This window comes from Opisthocomus hoazin, chromosome 2 (genome assembly GCF_030867145.1).
Source record: "Opisthocomus hoazin isolate bOpiHoa1 chromosome 2, bOpiHoa1.hap1, whole genome shotgun sequence".
Lineage (NCBI taxonomy): Eukaryota > Metazoa > Chordata > Aves > Opisthocomiformes > Opisthocomidae > Opisthocomus > Opisthocomus hoazin.
This window is the reverse complement of record NC_134415.1, coordinates 25,037,840-25,055,843: the sequence shown is the minus strand read 5'-3', so window position 1 is coordinate 25,055,843 and position 18,004 is coordinate 25,037,840. Positions and strand designations below refer to the sequence as shown.

The 18,004-nt window shown below is 40.0% G+C and overlaps 1 protein-coding gene across 4 annotated transcripts in view; it reads left to right on the top strand.

Moving 5' to 3' along the window:
- EML4 (EMAP like 4) overlaps positions 1–18,004 on the top strand; it is a 171,203-nt gene that overhangs the window by 134,926 nt on the left and 18,273 nt on the right. For all 4 annotated transcript variants that reach the window (XM_075412910.1, XM_075412909.1, XM_075412907.1 and 1 more), the window contains 9 exons: positions 260–329; positions 1,694–1,804; positions 4,441–4,536; positions 6,624–6,758; positions 9,226–9,361; positions 10,994–11,145; positions 12,711–12,836; positions 12,953–13,084; positions 13,712–13,779. In XM_075412910.1, coding sequence (XP_075269025.1) covers positions 260–329; positions 1,694–1,804; positions 4,441–4,536; positions 6,624–6,758; positions 9,226–9,361; positions 10,994–11,145; positions 12,711–12,836; positions 12,953–13,084; positions 13,712–13,779 — 1,026 coding nt within the window. The remainder of the gene's footprint in view (positions 1–259; positions 330–1,693; positions 1,805–4,440; positions 4,537–6,623; positions 6,759–9,225; positions 9,362–10,993; positions 11,146–12,710; positions 12,837–12,952; positions 13,085–13,711; positions 13,780–18,004) is intronic.

The window sequence follows — 18,004 nt, the reverse complement described above, 5'->3', positions numbered from 1 at the left end:
AGAGCACGTGGGGAGGTGGCTCTTCAGGCACTGCTGGTTGTGTGCCAGCAGCCATCACAAGAGCCTGATCAACCCATCAGTACAGCGTGTCATGAAATAGTCTGATGAGAAACATTCAAGCTGTCTCATGAAAAGTGGGATTTAGGATCATAGGTGTCTTCATGGGCTGCTGTTGAGAAAGAAAAAGAAATTTACAAGAAACCTCTCAGTTTTGAAGACCTATGACAGCAAAAGCAAGTCATATTTCTGTCTGTCTTAGTCTTGCAGTTCATCCAGACAAAATTAGAATTGCAACAGGACAGTTAGCTGGAGTGGATAAAGATGGAAGGGTAAGTAATAGAGCTGTTGAGCAGTAGTATCTTGTTTTGAAAATCAGGAAAAAGTGTTTTGTTTTTTTTTTAATCTCATCATCACCTTCTGTTTGCAGTTTATTTTATGCACTGCATTTGCTGAGGTATTATGCTGTTTCGAAAGTAACAGCCTATATCTCTGGCAAAAGATAGTAACAACTAAGCACTCAGCTGTACATCAAAAAGAGCAGAAGCTCATAAAGTCCTTTATCTGTGACACAAGAAACTCAATTTTAATTCTGCAAGCAAACGTGAAGTTTGTAATTGATTTATAAGGGCACATCATTTCTGTCACATTTCTTTCAAGAAGTCTTCTCCCAGCGGAGAAGTCGTCCCCACTTCTGTGGGTCAGTGTACTCTTAAGGCTTCATGGAAGAGGAAACCAACTTTCAGAATCCATGGAAGGTGTGTCAAGCTTTCCTAGAAACTTGCTCATTTGAGAGCAAGTGTGTTTAAATGCTCTTGGCCCTGGCTGTTGGGAAACACTGTCAGAATTTGAATAATTGGATTATCTTCACGAGGTTATAGACAAAAGAAAAAAAAGGGCGGGGGGACAGATACTATGAGGTGCAGAAGCATGTTAAATATAACCCTTACGCAGATGTTCAACTTAATTTCTTAGATTTTGTAAGAAATAAATGTGGGGTTTTTTCTATAGATGTTATGATTTCCACTGAACATTTCTTGACTTTCTTGTTAGGTCTGATTGGTTTACTTTTCCGTCAGTGGAATGATTTATTGTCATTTTCAATGGTGAATGCTGTCCTTAAGTCAACTTAATTCCCACTTTATTTGTGATTATTTCACATTTATGAAGTTAAGCTGGTTTGGGATAGTACTCGTATGAAATACAGCCATGGAGATTTTCATTGAGTGGTTGGTGATGTTTAGGGGACTCAGTGCACTAGGGTTTTTGCTATGGTTTGGCACTTTTTCTTTCTTTATATATAAAAGAAGCAAGGTTTGATCATTATTTTCAGTTGATGCATAAGATTACTACGACTAGGGTCTGAAATGCAAGATGACTCTTCCATTATTTGTTCAAATTTTGTTCAATTTGTAAATTGGGCAAAGATTTATTTTCCCAACTACCAAATGCCACCTCACTTAATTTCTTGCCTCAGTGGCACCACTGTGATGTTTGTAGCCCGGACACAGGGAGAAGGACTGTGTTGACTCTCACCTTTTGACCTTCCAGATACTATCCAGCAGCAGCATTTGCACAGGTCATCCTGCATTTCGGTCGGCAGTTTGTAATTCAGGTAGCATCTGCTCAACAGACACCTGCATACAATGCTTTCACTGTTGATGACACTGTTTGTCCCGTTGCGTTTTCCCCGCAGCCTCTGCAGCCCCATGTTAGAGTGTGGGACTCGGTGAGCCTGGCGACGCTGCAGGTTATCGGCCTCGGGACTTTCGAACGTGGAGTGGGGTGTTTGGATTTTTCAAAAGCGGTAAGGCGGGTGCCATTACTTTGTGTGTGAAATAGTTTAACTGGTGCTACATAAATAGGAAGGAAATCTCTGGAGGTTTTTGTGTGTGGTTGTGTAGCTGATCTGTTTTGGTATTAAAAGTATGTCAGTAAAGTTTATGTATACCTTGTAAAACCAACTGACAGTGAGCTAGCTGGAAAAACAGGAAGTTGCTCATCTAAAATTGCGGTAACAAACTAGCACAGTGAATAAATAGCTGGCAAGAAAAGCCTTAACTAGAAGCTGAAGTCTGTGCTGGTTTTGGTGGTTTTGTTTTGTTTGTAAGGGGCTTGGTTTTTTGTTTGGATGTTAAAAACAGGCTTGTTAGTGAGGTTTGTGAAGACAAATTTTAGTGAGTTCTGATAGAAAGGGTAACTTTTCTGCTTGCACAGCTGGAGTAGGTTTTTATCCACCAACAGGAAATTAAAAAACAAAACAAAACACATTATCTTGTGCTGTTTTTCCCTGAGAAACAATCTGTTCAATTTGTGCCTCTTTTTTTACATAGAAAACAAATAGAAGTCTTATTACTGGGCCTGCAGAATTTATCAGAAAAATCAGTAGCAAACGGAGATGTGCTACTTGGTAGTGGTAAAGTTCTTATTTCAAAATTGACAAAGAGTTTATTTTTTGTAAAATATGTGTATATTTTAATCTTTAAGCTGCCTTTGTTTTTTTTGCCACAGCCCTAAGCCATATCAGACTTCCTGAAAACCCAGGCTGTGATTCTAGCATCCCAGCAAGAAGAATTAGTATATGAAAAAATAAAAAAAAAATACATAAAAAGAATGTCTGTCGTATTTTGCTAATAGAGGAAGAGATTCACGGGGGGGCTGAGGTGGGAAGGGAGGCCTGGAGATCACTTTATCCACCGTCCTGCTCACAGCAGGCTGCTCAGGGCTGTGTCCAGCTGGGTTTGGCGTGACTCCGAGGATGGGACACTCAGCAGTATCGCTGGGCGACCTGTTGGAAAGAAATGCTTACACATTGAAATGTCGCTAAGTTAGTTGTGTCTAGGTTTTGTCTTTCAGTAAATAAAAGAATTTTTTATTTGTTTTGTTTGAGGGTGTTTTTTTGAGTTTTGAGGTTTTTTTTCCAAATACAGGGTAGCATAAGTAAAATAATAATAATAAATAAATAAATTAGAGTCGTGTGAGGGGAATACTGTCATTCCTGTCACTAAGAAACCAGTAAAACTTTTAAACTTGGATACATTTTTTTTTCCAAGGTGAATAAGTACGTGTTCCATCATTCAAAACAAATATAAATAATACATGTTCCATCAAACAAAACAAAAAGAACCCTAAGGAATTTTTGAGGACTAGATTTTAGTTTTTATTAGTTTCTTTTGCAGCTGAAACTGATTTCGATACTGTATTACAGTCTCACGTGATTCCTTGCTAGACTAAAACAGGGAGTGTGCAGTATCTGTCTTCACTCTGAGGGTGATGGAGCACTGGAACAGGCTGCCCAGAGAGGCTGTGAATTCTTCTTCTCTGGAGATACTCAAAATCCGCCTGGACGAGGTCGTGTGCTACCTGCTCTAGGTGACCCTGCTTTGGCAGGGGGCTTGGACCAGATGATCCCCAGGGGTCCCTTCCAATCCCTACCATTCTGTGATTCTGTGATCTAGAACTGTGGTTTTACTACATAATTCCATTAACGCATACAAGAGCTGTGTATATCGCCAATGCTGGCTCCAGGATATCTTTCCACTTAATATATGACATGTATATGTGCATATTGCTGCTAATAATAGGACTTGGGAATAAAAACTTCAACCACCTCTATCTTCGTAATTTGTTAGAGAATGCAGTTGGACTGCAAGTATCAACTTTAAAATAAATAAGGCCTTCTCCAAATCTTTCTACACATGTCCTTGAAACAACCAGTTTGTGCAAGTATGTGTTGTTGTGAAGAAGTATGGTTTTGTTCCATGATTTTCTGTCTGCTGTTTTAATTCTGTATATCCATATTTACCATTTTGTTGTGAAATCATTCAAAATAAGCCGTTTCAGTTATTTAATACCATAGATGCCAATCTTCCTGCTCTAAAAGCATCATTTTATTCAGACAGTGCTACCTTTGCTGCAGTTTTACCAACTATATGATGAAACTGCTGGTACTTAATGCTCCTTGAAGAAAAAATGAGATGAGCTTACAAAATTTTGTAATGTAAAGTTGTGTGTATATGATGGTGACATTTAAGAAAAAACCACAAGTGGAGCTGTGTATGTCCTCTGAGACCTGAGAAAAGGCAAATTATTTGGAGAATAAAAAAGGGAGAAACCTCTTTGCTACTAACATGATATTGCAAACAAGAAAGCAAAAAAAGACAAAAATGAACTAAAAGGGAAAGACTTGGTAAGACACTTTTAAAGCTTTCCCAGAGTATTATTTGAAGCATGGTCATTTTTTGTGAGATTATGCAAAAATTTATGTCTGTCTGTAAGAGAAAAGAAAAATACCAGATATATTGAGTTTATAATTACTTTAAAAGGACTTGATTAATTTGTATTTGTACCTTTGCTTTTTTTAAAATACTATTACCGTGCCCTGTTTCTAAATGGAGTATGATTATACTTTCTCAACACTTCTTTTTTGCATTTTCTTTATAGGATTCTGGTACTCATTTGTGTGTAATTGATGACTCTAATGAGCATATGCTTACTGTGTGGGATTGGCAGAGGAAATCAAAAATAGCAGAAATAAAGGTAATTATTGCACAAATGAATATTCTGAAATAGAAGTGGGTTTATTACCATAAATACAACAGTTTGAGAGACACACATTTGATCTTACTTGGAAACTGCGACTGTGTAATACTGCTGGCTTGTGTAAGGGCATAAAAGAGGTGTATTCTTAACTTATATATTGGAAGGGGTTTGAATATTGGAGTGCTTATAATTACATTTTACTCATCTGTAAGAGCCAATCCAAATAAAGTCGTTCTCTAATATTTTCCTAATTTAGAAAAAAAAAGTCCCGGGAACTTTAAGAAACTAAAGTGATGATTTAGTCTCTAGTTGTTTATTTAAAAAAAAAATACCTGTAGACATTCCATATTTTCATTTTTGTCTGAATCAACTTCCAGACATTGATTCTCAGTACATGTGTCTCTTCTCATCTGAAGTCCGTTAGTACTTTTGTAGATTGCAATCTTGTCTGCTTTCCTCTTTCTTTCGTAACCTTCTAAATTTCTGATTGATGAGAAGCGTTCAGAGGTGTTGCTCTCAATGTTCATGTAAAGTTGATTCCCAATCCAATAATAACTTGCTGTTAAAGTCCATATTTTGAGACATCTTGCTTTGCATTATACAGTATCAAGCAAGGAGATATTTACATGGATGTGGAACTGAGTATTTGTTTTTTTTTAATCATGAGTCAGCAAGTGGAATACGCTACAAGCATATATGTCTATATGATTACAAACTTGCAACTTCAGATAATAAAATCAGGTCGATTTGACCCATTTTCTTTAAATGGTGTTGACCAGTACTAATTATATTCTGTTCTGTAAGTTGTAAAGTAATTTAATGTGAAGCTATTTGGCATTTGCCTTGTATTTCCAATTTTATTGACACTGTGTTTTGACTATTTTCACTCTCTAGGGAGTTCCTTGGTGTTTCAGAATTGACTAAAAACAATTTAGCAGGGACAGATTGCCCTTCAGTACTTATTCAAGTTTAGGACTTGATCGTGTATTATCTGTAGCACCTTCCACAATAAGTGGTGTGAATAGTTTCATCCCTTGAGCTAGGGTGCAAACCAGAAGCGTTTACTCAGCTGAACTCGATTAAATTTTTCAGTCCTTAGTTTCCATACAATTTGTGGATATAACAGATCCACTCGTGTGGAGGAAACTGTGTGAGAAGCATAATTCAATAAATATGGCCATCAATAAAAAATGAAGCTTAAGAAGGTTGTTTTCCTAAAGTGAGCCAAAAATGATGGAGTGGGAAAGGGTAATCCCATGGTTGCTGATTCAGCAGGACTTTTAAAGCCCTTTGAAGCATGGGCTTAAATCCTGTAGAAGTAAACACATTGCTGCATTTACTTGAGTGCATTGCCTCCAGGAGATTGTCTTCAAAGACATTTTAGTTGAATATAGATTAGAAGTTGGATAAATGACCAGTCAGTTTATGTGTGTAAACTCTGTTGGTAAAGGATGAAATACCCACTGAGGTGTTAGTAATTCAGTAACAGTATATGCATCCAGTAAATATACGAAGGTGTTTCAGAGTTTTGAGTTATGCAGGCTTCTTTTTTTCTTCTTTGTGAGGATGAAAGGAGAGGAGGGAAGAATCCAAAGGAAATTTTATAGAATTTCAGAAAGAGAATGATGGGTATAATCCTGCTATGTTGCCATTGTCTCACTTGCCCCTGTCGCAGCTTTGTTATCCAGAAGCTTTGTTATTCAGAATAGCAAACTAGTCTGTATAAAAACTAAACAGGGTTTTCAACCCATAAAAGCATCTTTTATACATCGTTCACTTTCCATGGAAGAAGTCTTAGCTATTCCAGAGAGCAGAAGCTTTTGTGATTTAAAAAGTGAATGTAAAACACTGACTTTTCTACTGAAGCTTTATAAAGATCTCTTATGAATGTAAAAAATAAATATATATAAAATTATATGTGTGGTCATTCAGACAGATGATTTAGCATGAACACTTCCAGATTTTTTTTTAAGCATACAATGCGCTGTCTAGTTCCTCATGTGTCTGTTCTGAAACTTGGGATTTTACATGTTTCTAGTAGTTAAATCCCATCTGAATAAATACTATTTCTGTTATTATTTCAGACTACAAATGAAGTTGTTCTTGGTATAGAATTCCATCCAACTGATGCAAATACCATAATAACATGTGGCAAATCTCATATATTTTTCTGGACCTGGAGTGGCAATTCATTATCAAGGAAGCAAGGGATATTTGGGGTAAGAATGTCTTGATATCAGGTCAGTTTTAAATCAGTGGTATGATCTGCAATAGCGATGATATGATAGCGACCATGAAATGGTAGAGTTCTGGGTTCGAGGTGAAGTTAAGAGGGGGGGGCCAGCAAAACCACCACAACGGACTTTCAGAGGGCAGACTTTGGCCTGTTCAGGAAGCTGGTTGAGAGGGTCCCCTGGGAGAGAGTCCTGAAACGCAAAGGGGTCCAGGAAGGCTGGACATTCTTCAAGGAGGAAGTCTTAAAGGCACAGCAGCAGGCTTCCCCATGTGCTGCAAGACGAACCGTCAGGGAAGGTGACCGGCCTGGCTGATCAGGGAGCTCTTGCTGGGACTCAGGAAAAACAGGAGCGTCTGCCACCTATGGAAGCAAGGGCAGGTGACTCAAGAGGAGTACAGGGGTCTCGTTAGGTTGTACAGAGAGGAAATCAGAAAGGCAGAAGCCCACCTAGAACTCAGGCTGGCCACTGTTGTAAGGGACAACAAAAAATGTTTTTACAAATACATCAAGAACAAAAAGAGGGCCAAGGAGAGTCTCCATCCCCTACTGGATGTGAGGGGGAATATTGCCAATAAGGACAAGGAAAAGACTGAGGTACTCTAATGCCTTCTTCGCCTCAGTTTTTAATACTCAGACTGGTTACCCCCAGGGTAGTCAACCCCCAGTGATGGAAGATAGGGTAGGAGAGCGGAACAAACCTCCCATAATCCAGGAGGAAGTGGTTAACAACGTGCTATGCTACCTGGCCACTCACAGGTCTATGGGGCTGTATGGGGTCCACCCAAGAGTGCTGAGGGAACTGGTGGAGGAGCTGGCCAAGCCACTCTCCATCCTCTGTCAGCAGTCCTGGCTAACAGGGGAGGTCCCGGATGACTGCAGGATAGCCAGTGTAACACCCATCTACAAGAAGGGCCGGAAGGAGGATCCTGGGAACTGCAGGCTTGTCAGCCTGACTTCAGTGCTGGGCAAGATTATGGGGCGATTCATCCTGAGTGTGCTTACCGGGCATGTGAAGGACAACCAGGGGATCAGGCCCAGCCAGCATGGGTTCATGAAAGGCAGGTCCTGCTTGACCAATCTAATCTCCTTCTATGACCAGGTGACCCAACTACTGGACGAGGGTAAGGCTGTGGATGTTATCTACCTGGAGTTTAGTAAGGCCTTTGACACTGTTGCCCACAGTATCCCCCTGGAGAAACTGGCTGCCCATGGTTTGCATGGGTGTACTCTCTGCTGGATAAAGAACTGGCTGAATGGCTGAGCGCAGATTGGTAGTCAGTGGAGTTAAATCCAGTTGGTGACTGGTCACAAGTGGTGTTCCCCAGGGCTCAGTTTTGTGTCCAGTCTTGTTTGACATCTTTATCAGTGATCTGGATGAGGGGATTGAGTGCTCCCTCAGTAAGTTGCAGATGACACCAAGTTGGATGGGAGTGTTGATCTGCTTGAGGGTGAGAAGGCTCTGCAGAGGGATCTGGACAGGCTAGATCGGTGGGCCGAGGCCAACTGTATGAGGTTCAACAAGGCCAAGTGCTGGATCCTGCACTTGGGTCGCAACAACCCCACGCAACGCTGCAGGCTTGGGGAGGAGTGGCTGGCAGGCTGCCCAGCGGAAAAGGACCCTGGGGTGTTGGTCGACAGCCGGCTGAACATGAGCCAGCAGTGTGCCCAGGTGGCCAAGAAGGCCAACAGCGTCCTGGCTTGTATCAGGAATAGTGTGGCCAGCAGTAGGGAGGTGATCGTGCCCCTGTACTCGGCACTGGTGAGGCCACACCTGCAGTACTGTTTTCAGTTTTGGGCCCCTCAAGAAAGACATGGAGTTGCTGGAGTGTGTCCAGAGAAGGGCAACAAGGCTGTTGAGGGGTCTGGAGAACAAGTCTTATGAGGAGCAGCTGAGGGAACTGGGGCTGTTTAGTCTGTAGAAGAGGAGGCTGAGGGGAGACCTTATCACTCTCTAGAACTACCTGAAAGGAGGTTGTAGTGAGGTGGGTGTTGGTCTCTTCTCCCAGGTAACTAGCGTCAGGACAAGAGGCAATGGCCTCAAGCTGCGCCAGGGGAGGTTCAGATTGGATATTAGGAATAATTTCTTTACTGAAAGAGTGGTCAGGCACTGGAACATGCTGCCTAGGGAGGTGGTTGAGTCGCCGTCCCTGAAGGTATTAAAAAAATGTGTAGATGTGGCACTTTGGGATATGGTTTGGTAGGCATGCTGGTGTTAGGCTGGTGGTTGGACTGGATGATCTTACAGGTCTTTTCCAACCTATGATTCTATGATCTACTCACACTTTCTATAAATTTGCTCTGTTGTTACCATGTACTGTTTGAGCAGAGAGGTAAACAAACAAGGTTAAATTCTGCTTACAAGTATGCAGGGTGCATGGGTGCGGATATGTTATACTAATTACGTGAAGAGCACAAGCAGTTATGCCTTTCTTTTGCTTATTTTGTTTCAGAAATATGAAAAACCCAAATTTGTTCAGTGTTTGGCTTTTTTGGGAAATGGTGATGTGCTTACTGGAGACTCAGGTGGGATAATACTTATATGGGGCAAAACTACTGTAGAAGCTACTCCAGGAAAAGGACCTAAAGGTAGGATACATTCATATTTAATCACAAATTTTAGATAGTATGTAGAAGACACACATAGAGGATTGCATTAGAAAAGGAACAGGGAAATAGTCCTGACTAAGGGTGTACACTTCCCATTATTAACAGGTGATACTGAACTCCTTCAAGTCTCAGGAATTTGCTGCCTTAACAGCAATCTAGAGTTTCTCAATAATTAATGAGACTGTGCCTGAAGTGAATAAAAACTACTTCATCTAAATGTTTTGCATTTTAAAAATATGCAGTTAATCTGCTTTCCTTTCATCCTGTAATTTGAAAAAGGCTGTAGGATCAGTTTGAGGATTCTTCAGGCTACCTTTGCCGATTAAGGCTGACGTTGTACCATCCTCAGTCTCTGAGCAATACCATTAAGTGTTGAAGCTGATGTTAATAGGATGTGTATGTGAAGGAAAAATACAATGTGTAGTTGCACCAGATAAGCAAATAACAATACCTGGTTTAACAGATACTCAGGTCTTGGCTGTAAAATATGCTTTAAAACCCATCTTATTTGAAGTTTGGGTTAAATTTACTCTTTAGGGCAAAGCCTTTGTAAAAAAGAAAGGAAAATGATTTGTTACCCAACATATGCAGACCTGGCACAGTTGAACCCTAAGGTAACTTAAAAATTCAAGGATAATTTATTTTACTTGGCAGCTATTTCAGACACTTTGGTTTAAATTGGTATGCCAGGAAAACATTCATGTAAAAAGTAAATTTTTAACGGTAAGTCTGTTTTTGTAGGTAAATCTTTTTCTTGTCTCTCAAGCTAACTGCAGTGGAAAAGTAATGTAACAAATTATCTGATGTTTAATTTTGAAGTTCTTGTGCAAAAATAACCTTTTCCTAGTATAATCTTAATACAGAATGAACATTTATTTACATTGACTTAATTAAATATGGGATCTTTTAGTTGGTTAATCACATTAAATTGGTCACATGACTTGATCCAAACTCTTTTTCAGAGTGTGAGAGCATGCTGACTTCAACTGTCTTGAGCCGTAGGCAGAGTCAGCAAAATTGGTATTTGTCTGGGTGGTGTTTTAGGCTTTTTCTGTGATTGCTATTTGAAAATACGCAAGTCTCAAAGTACCAGAATCTTGCACATCCAGCATTAGATATTAGATTCATGCATCCTGGAAACTTTGCTACAAATAATTTGCTTTTTATTCCCCTAAGACTATGGACAAGAAGTCTTTGAGTTTCTTGTAGTAAAACAGCTTTATTTCTTTTCTAATAATGACTTGATAAATATTGATTGACTGTAAAGGACAGTTTCTCTTGCATCTGGAAAAACTGTGTTCCCTTGGATAGCAGGGAGATGAAAGCATTTTGCATATAGTTGTTGTTCCTGCCTTCACAAGTTGTAGGACAGCCAGTCTCAAAAAAGTTTGTAGTCAGAAAGGCAGGCCTTTGTTTTATCTTTTCATCCTGTAAGAAAACACTACCACCTTGTGTTTGCAATTCCGATGCAATACTAATAGCCTGACATTCCAAATGTAATTATTTATTATACGCTGTTACTTTGCTCTTCTGCCAAAAGGCACAGCTCCTTGTAAACCCCAGGTGGAAAAAGGAGTAGTGTTCTTTATTATTTTCTTTTTGTGCATGTAGGAGTATATCAGATAAGCAGACAAATCAAAGCTCATGATGGCAGCGTGTTCACACTCTGTCAAATGAGGAATGGGATGCTGCTGACTGGAGGTGGGAAGGACCGAAGGATCATCCTGTGGGATCATGATTTGAATCCTGAAAGGGAAATTGAGGTAAGAAAGCAAGAGTGAGAAGGAAATTTGCCTTGAGCAAGGTATTGACTAGCAAGAGGGAGCGCTCCCCACCCTTTGGAGAATCAGTAGTTAGGATGACAGAGTTCTTCTGGTTGCTGTCTCTTTTAGTGGATGATGGTGTTTTATTGTAAAAATGTATCAATTTTCAGACTATAAATGAACCTATCTGAGGCTTCAGTTCTCTTCTGTTTACTTAACAGAAATTGTATGTTTTTGTTTTTGTTTTCTCAAAGCCCTTCTGTAGTTTCTTTTATTCATCCATTTTTTAAGAATATTATTTAGTATCACCTGTGTTTTTGTTAAGTTTACCTGTCTGGAGAAAGACAATGTTACCAGGATCTGAGGGGTTTTTTATAGAATTTTTGACAAAGACAAACAACAGGTAGAATACATATGGGTACTCTAAGAACGTGAGAGCTATGTTGAGGAACTTCTTTTGACTTTAACCTAAAAGTTGTTTGGCGAATGTGTATGTCTGTGATTTGGCTATATGGCAATGCCAGGTAAATGGGGATTAACTGGAAAAAAATGTGCATTATGGATTTCAGAATTCTCCCCCCACCTGACAATGAGATGACTTCTTGGAATAGTATATTCTTTTTAAACAGTTGTTCTAGTCACGGTTTACTCCACTTACCTAGTATCCATTTATAGCAGCATTTTTTGCTTAACATGTATGTTTAGTTCTATCTGGACTTTGTTATTACCTTGACTCTAATATTGACCTTTAGAAAGCATGGCTGAGAGTAAGTAAGCATTGACTATCATATACAACTCTTAGACTTGAATAATATATTCTACTCATATCAGTGTCTCTGTTTTCCTTCTGTTAGTAATGTTATATTAAAACTGATTTTTTTTATGTTGACAAACATTACCAGAACACTGGCACACAACTTTCTGAATGATTGTACGGTTTTTCTGCCTTGTGTGGCTAATATTAAAGTTAGTGTATTTTCTAAATATAAACCATTTAGAAAACCAAACAACTGAATACTGTAAAAGAAAGCAGTGTATCAGAATTCAAGCATGCACTAAACAAACTCAATAAAACTTGGAGTCATTGCTGACATAAGGTGTATGAACATTTACTTCAGGTTAATCAGGAAGCATTAAGAAAATCGGGAAGCATTTGCTGTGTGCCGCAAGGTTTTTTTCTTACTTTTCACGATGTGTTTTGAAAAGTAACCAGTAACTATGTATTATTCCTGTGCTTATATGATGAGATGTAAAGATGTGGAATGCATTTGTTTATTGTATTTGACACTTAAAAATCCACGGAACTTAATTTGTAATTTTTTTTTCTATTGTTAAAATGGCATAATTGTGATTGTTTTGGAGTGAGATCCTCTTGTATGTGGCTGTACTGAAAAAATAAATGAGGTAGGTTTCAAGTCAAGGCCTGATCTAGTGTATGCCTGATCAGATTATTTTTACTGGGAGAACTGCAGTTCTGGTACTGTCATTGTGCACTATTTGTGGCCTTCAAAAATAAGCCCGTATTAAGATGCATGATGTGGCTTTACAGATGTTTCTTTTCCTAGGTTCCTGACCAGTATGGAACAATCAGAGCAGTAGCAGAAGGAAAAGCAGATCAATTCTTAGTGGGTACTTCAAGAAACTTTGTTTTACGGGGAACATTTAATGATGGTTTCCTAGTAGAGGTACAGGTGAGCACAACTTTTTTTTTTTTTTTTTCCCACAAAAATGTAAAGGGTTTCCCTGCTGGTGTATTATTTTAAGATAGTCTTTATTAATTTTTAAATCATGTGTGTTTTCTTTCCAGGGACATACGGATGAACTCTGGGGGCTGGCATCCCATCCTTTCAAAGACTTATTTTTAACATGTGCTCAAGATAGGCAAGTCTGTATGTGGAACTCTGTGGACCACACACTGGAATGGACCAGGCTGCTAGATGTATGTCAACCCTTTAACATTAAATATAAAGTTGGAAAATAGAAAAAGCATTAATTTTCTGAAATATCCTTGTCCTATGTGATTGCAAGAGAAGCAAAAATCCTGTAGTTACGGCGTTAAAAACAGCCATTTGGAAGCTTTGATAAACTTAACCAGGCTCATCAGACATTGTATAGACTGTGATCCAGTTACCATTGTCTGCTGCCATTCGAACGATCCAGGTCAAATAAAATTCAACGTCCTTTGTTCTTGTTAGAGTTCAACTTTTTTTCCAGTTCTTCAGACAATTTGAAGAGGACGTGATACAAATGTGCAAGGTTTGGCTGTAGAAGTCCTTCCTTGCTGTCATTGTTTGTTTCATATTTTGGCTAGTTCTGTCCTAATATCCAACCAAAAGTATCTTTTTATGGAGAGACTTAGGCTTTTTACTTGTGAGAAGGTTATGTAATCCCTGTCACTGATACATTGAAAGAAAATCCGTCTGAGGATTGTAAGCATGCTGCTAACTAATTAGTTTTTCACCATGTCAGTTCACCTCAGGCTTTTAGAGTAGCTTTGGTACGAGGAGAAGTGTTTGACTGTAAGGAAGAGGGCAGGTGAATGACATGTTTGTGCCTCTCCATTCAGGAACCGGGGCACTGTGCTGACTTCCATCCCAGTGGAGCAGTGGTCGCGATAGGAACGCACTCGGGCAGGTAAACGCCTTTTGGTTGTCTTGTGAAATTTCAAAGGAGACGAGTTGATACTAGATGTCTTGTATATTGGAATTCATATATCATTAGGTTTTTCTGGTTTTTGCTTGAGGTTAAGTAGCCTAAAAAGGTTGGGGGAAGGGGACAGATCTTTCTTAGGTGGGTTACATGAAGACAGAAGGATTGTTTGACTGCTGGTAGGCTGTTTTGGGTTTTTGACTACGCTTTCATGAAAACCCAGATGTTGATTTTTTTTTTTTTAACTATTTTTTGTGGAGGCGTTATTTGCTTTACCGAGTATCATATATTTCAATATTGTGTTTGTGTGACATTTGTTTATAAAATGGGTACAGTACAGATCTTTCTCCTTCCCAAATCAAACACACTTGCAACCTTCTAAATTGACATGGAAAGGCAAGTGAACAGGCTAGTATTTTGATTTTTGTGTAAGACAGAGTTCAGTATAGCACAATGCTGCCATAAAGTGCTATTGAGCTATTCACATTGATTTTTAAAATGGTTGCTTATTTGAAAGCTATCAAAACACAAGCCAAATACTTTAACTCAGGTTTCAGTGGTAGAAAAAATTGTTTTGATTCATATCCAAACTCTGGCTTGGTATCATCTCACAAGAAATTAGTCCCAGACAACAGATTTTTGGTAAGTTACAAAAGAAAAAAATGGGATATTCATAGCATAAGAAAGGGGAGAGGAACAGAGAGTAGATATCTACTGGCTTTTTTATTCTGTTTTTCAAGTCTACCTTGACAACTCGATGATAAATTAACACAGTACATGTAAGAAAAGGGGGGTGGGGCGTGGTGTAATTTCCCTTCCCGAATTTTTTTTAATACCTAAAACCCATCAAAAATTTGGTTTTAAAAACTGCTGAACATGAACAACATCCTTTAACTTTCCTGGAAAAACTAAACATTAAGTACTTCTGAAGGAGGTTTCCTTCTCCAAGATGAAGATGCAGTCTTCACTACATTCATTAGATAAAACATCAGGCTAGGAAGCCTAGTTTACCTCCCTATGAAGAATCTTGCTGAGCTCTTGTAAATTTGGTTTCCACATTGTACCTTTCCATTTTTTCATCTCTTTCTAATCACAGCATTAAATTGAACAAGTGTTTCTAAATTCATTAAAAAGAGCAGAAGGTACTGACCTAGTAGTATTTGAAACAGGGAAGAGGGAAAAGAAGGTCAGGCTACATTTTTTGGTAGTTGTTAGAGGTTTTTGAAATCATATCAAAGCACAATGAAGGCATATTGAGCAGCCGAAGCGTTCAGTGTTGTGTTTGCTTTTGACATTTCCCTCCCCCCACCAAAGCATTTTAACATTACTTTTTCAGTTCATCACTTTTCAGTTTAAATTCATACTTTTTAATTACTTGAGGCAACTGGTTTATACTGTGTTGAATAAATTTATGATGATGGCCTTGGGGTATTTTTTTTTACTTTTTTTTACTGTGCTCTTCTTGGATCAGAGCAGTTATATTTTCACCATTGTATTTTATTGCGTTCTGAAATTGCATGATTCAATAATAGGTTTGAGATATACAAATGAAACTGAATTGAAGTGAGGCCTGGTAAGTGTACAAGTGCATGAGAAATAAATGGAGTTGTGAATTAAGATAAACAGAACAGTTTTAAATTTACTGCCTAACCGTCAGCACCATGTGGTGCTTTCCACGCCAGACAATCCAGTCCAAGGGAGTTATTTCTCAAGGAATGAGGGCTGCATGATGTATCTCGATTAACGTGCAAGAGAAAATAGTCTCAAGCCCTTAAGATGTTATTAAATAACTTATTTGATTCATAGCCCAAAATGCATAAAGCCAATATTAAATGAGTCTAGTTTCTTTAGAGTTCCATAAACCTTGGAAGTGTCTGTTGTCGTTCTAGTGCTGCTCTGCTTCCACTACGGAGGTCAGTGAGACAGGGCTAGGGAATGGAGCATTATGAAAGTTGGGCTTGATGGTTAAATTTGTGACATCTGAAGAAAACTGAATTTTCTACCTCTCTTCCCATTCTTGTCTGTTGTTTCATAGCTGTTTGCTGGAAGTGCACAGCTGAAAAAGGGCTGGCAATTAGAAATCGTACCAGAAAAGTGAGTTTTTCAAGGCACTATACAGATCATTGTTGCCGTGCTGCCAGTGGTAGTATTTGCAGGGTAGTAGACCTTTCTGTGACTATTCATGTAGAATATCTTGAGTGCTGTGCCCTGCAGAAAAGACGACTTACAGGATTCTTACAAAAATACTAACATTATTAAGAAAACTGGAGGCTGGAGGACAAGACCAGCGTAAGCCAAAGCTACAAGGAGGGTAAATCAGTCAATAGACCTGTTGCGATTTATACTAGTTCAGCATCTGTTGTGATATGAAGAAGCCTAAATATCCCAGGGAACCAGTCTTACAAGATGGGTTGGTTTGTTCACTCTGATTAATGCCTAGTATTAACTAAGTGTGGGAATTGCAAGTGCAATAATATATTACTACTTTGAAATACTGTTTCCCTGGTGATTTCATCAGAAAAATTCTTCATTCACAGATGTGAATTATCAGTAATAAATGTCTGTTATGGATCAGAATTTGTTTTCCAAAAGAGAGCAGTTTAAGGGATTTTGTTTCTAAAAACATTTATTTTTTAGATAAATTATTGGTGTTTTTTTAAAGCAAAGGAATGGGAAGACCAGAAATAGATGAAAATGGCAAAAGTTCTGTCTTGTTTATGTGAACTCACAAGTTAAGCATGTTATCTTCAGTAACAATTGGGGGAAAAAAATCAATAAAAACCAGGCGAAGCAAACAGCTACTGTCTTGCAGCTGGGATACCATTCATCCATTTATTTCATCCGATGTAGGGATCAGAAGTTCACTTGGCAGCCAAGCTTTGCATTTCACGGCCCTGTAGGACTTTTTCAGGGTCAGCTGCTGTTTGCACGTTGCTTCCCTTTGTGTTGGAAGGAAGCTCCTCTCCCGAAGCACAGTCTCAAGGTGGACCCCAGCTGTTTGCAAGAAGGGCCTTTGTGGGGCATGCCGACGAGCTGCGGTAGCCACTAAACTGGAGACACATTTCATGGAGTGTTTTGGTCTGGCCTGGATAAATGTCAGGTGCCCACCAAAACTGCTCTATCACACCTCCTCCTCAGCTGGATGGGGGAGAGGAAATATAATGAAAGGCTCGAGGGTCGAGACAAGGACAGGGCGAGATCACTCAGCAATTACCATCACAGACAAGACAGGCTGAACTTGGGGAGAAAAGGGAGTGTAACTTATCACAAATCAAATCAGAGTAGGATAGTGAGAAATAAACCCAGATCTTAAAACACCTCCCCCCACCACTCCGTTCTTCCCGGGCTCAGCTTCACTCCTGTTTCTCTGGGGGACGGGGAATGGGGGTTACGGTCAGTTCATCACACGTTGTCTCTGCCGCTCCTTCCTCCTCAGGGGGAGGACTCCTCACACTCTTCCCCTGCTCCAGCATGAAGGTTCCTCTCATGGGACACAGTCCTCCACAAACTTCTCCAATGTGAGTCCTTCCCATGGGCTGCAGCTCTTCACGAACTTGCCCCAGCGTGGGTCCCTCCCACGGGGTGCAGTCCTTTACGAACAGGCTCCTCCAGCATGGGTCCCCCATGGGGTCCCAAGCCCTGCCACCAAACCTGCTCTGGCTTGGGCTCCTCTCTCCACGGCTCCGCAGGTCCTGGCAGGAGCCTGCTCCAGCGCGAGCTCCCCATGGGGTCACAGCTTCCTTCAGACATCCACCTGCTCCAGCATGGGGTCCCTTCCACGGGCTACAGGTGGATATCTGCTCCACCATGGGCCTCCATGGGCTGCAGGGGAACAACCTGCCTCGCCATGGTCTTCATCACGAGCTGCAAGGGAAGGCTCTCTGCTCTGACATTTCAGGCACCTCCTCCTCGCCTCCTTCTTCACTGACCTTGGTGTCCAGAGTTGTTTCTCTGTCATTGTCTCACTCCTCTCTCTCTACCCTGCTGTTTCACTGCAGTTTTTTTTCTTCCCCTTCTTAAATATGTTATCACAGAGGCGCTACCACCGTTGCTGACTGGCTTGGCCTTGGCCAGCAGCGGGTCCGTCTTAGAGCCGGCTGGCACTGGCTTTATCAGACATGGGGGAAGCTTCTCACAGCTTCTCACAGAAGCTACCCCTGTAGTCCCCCGCTACCAAAACTTTGCCATGCAAACCCGTAACATGGAGAGA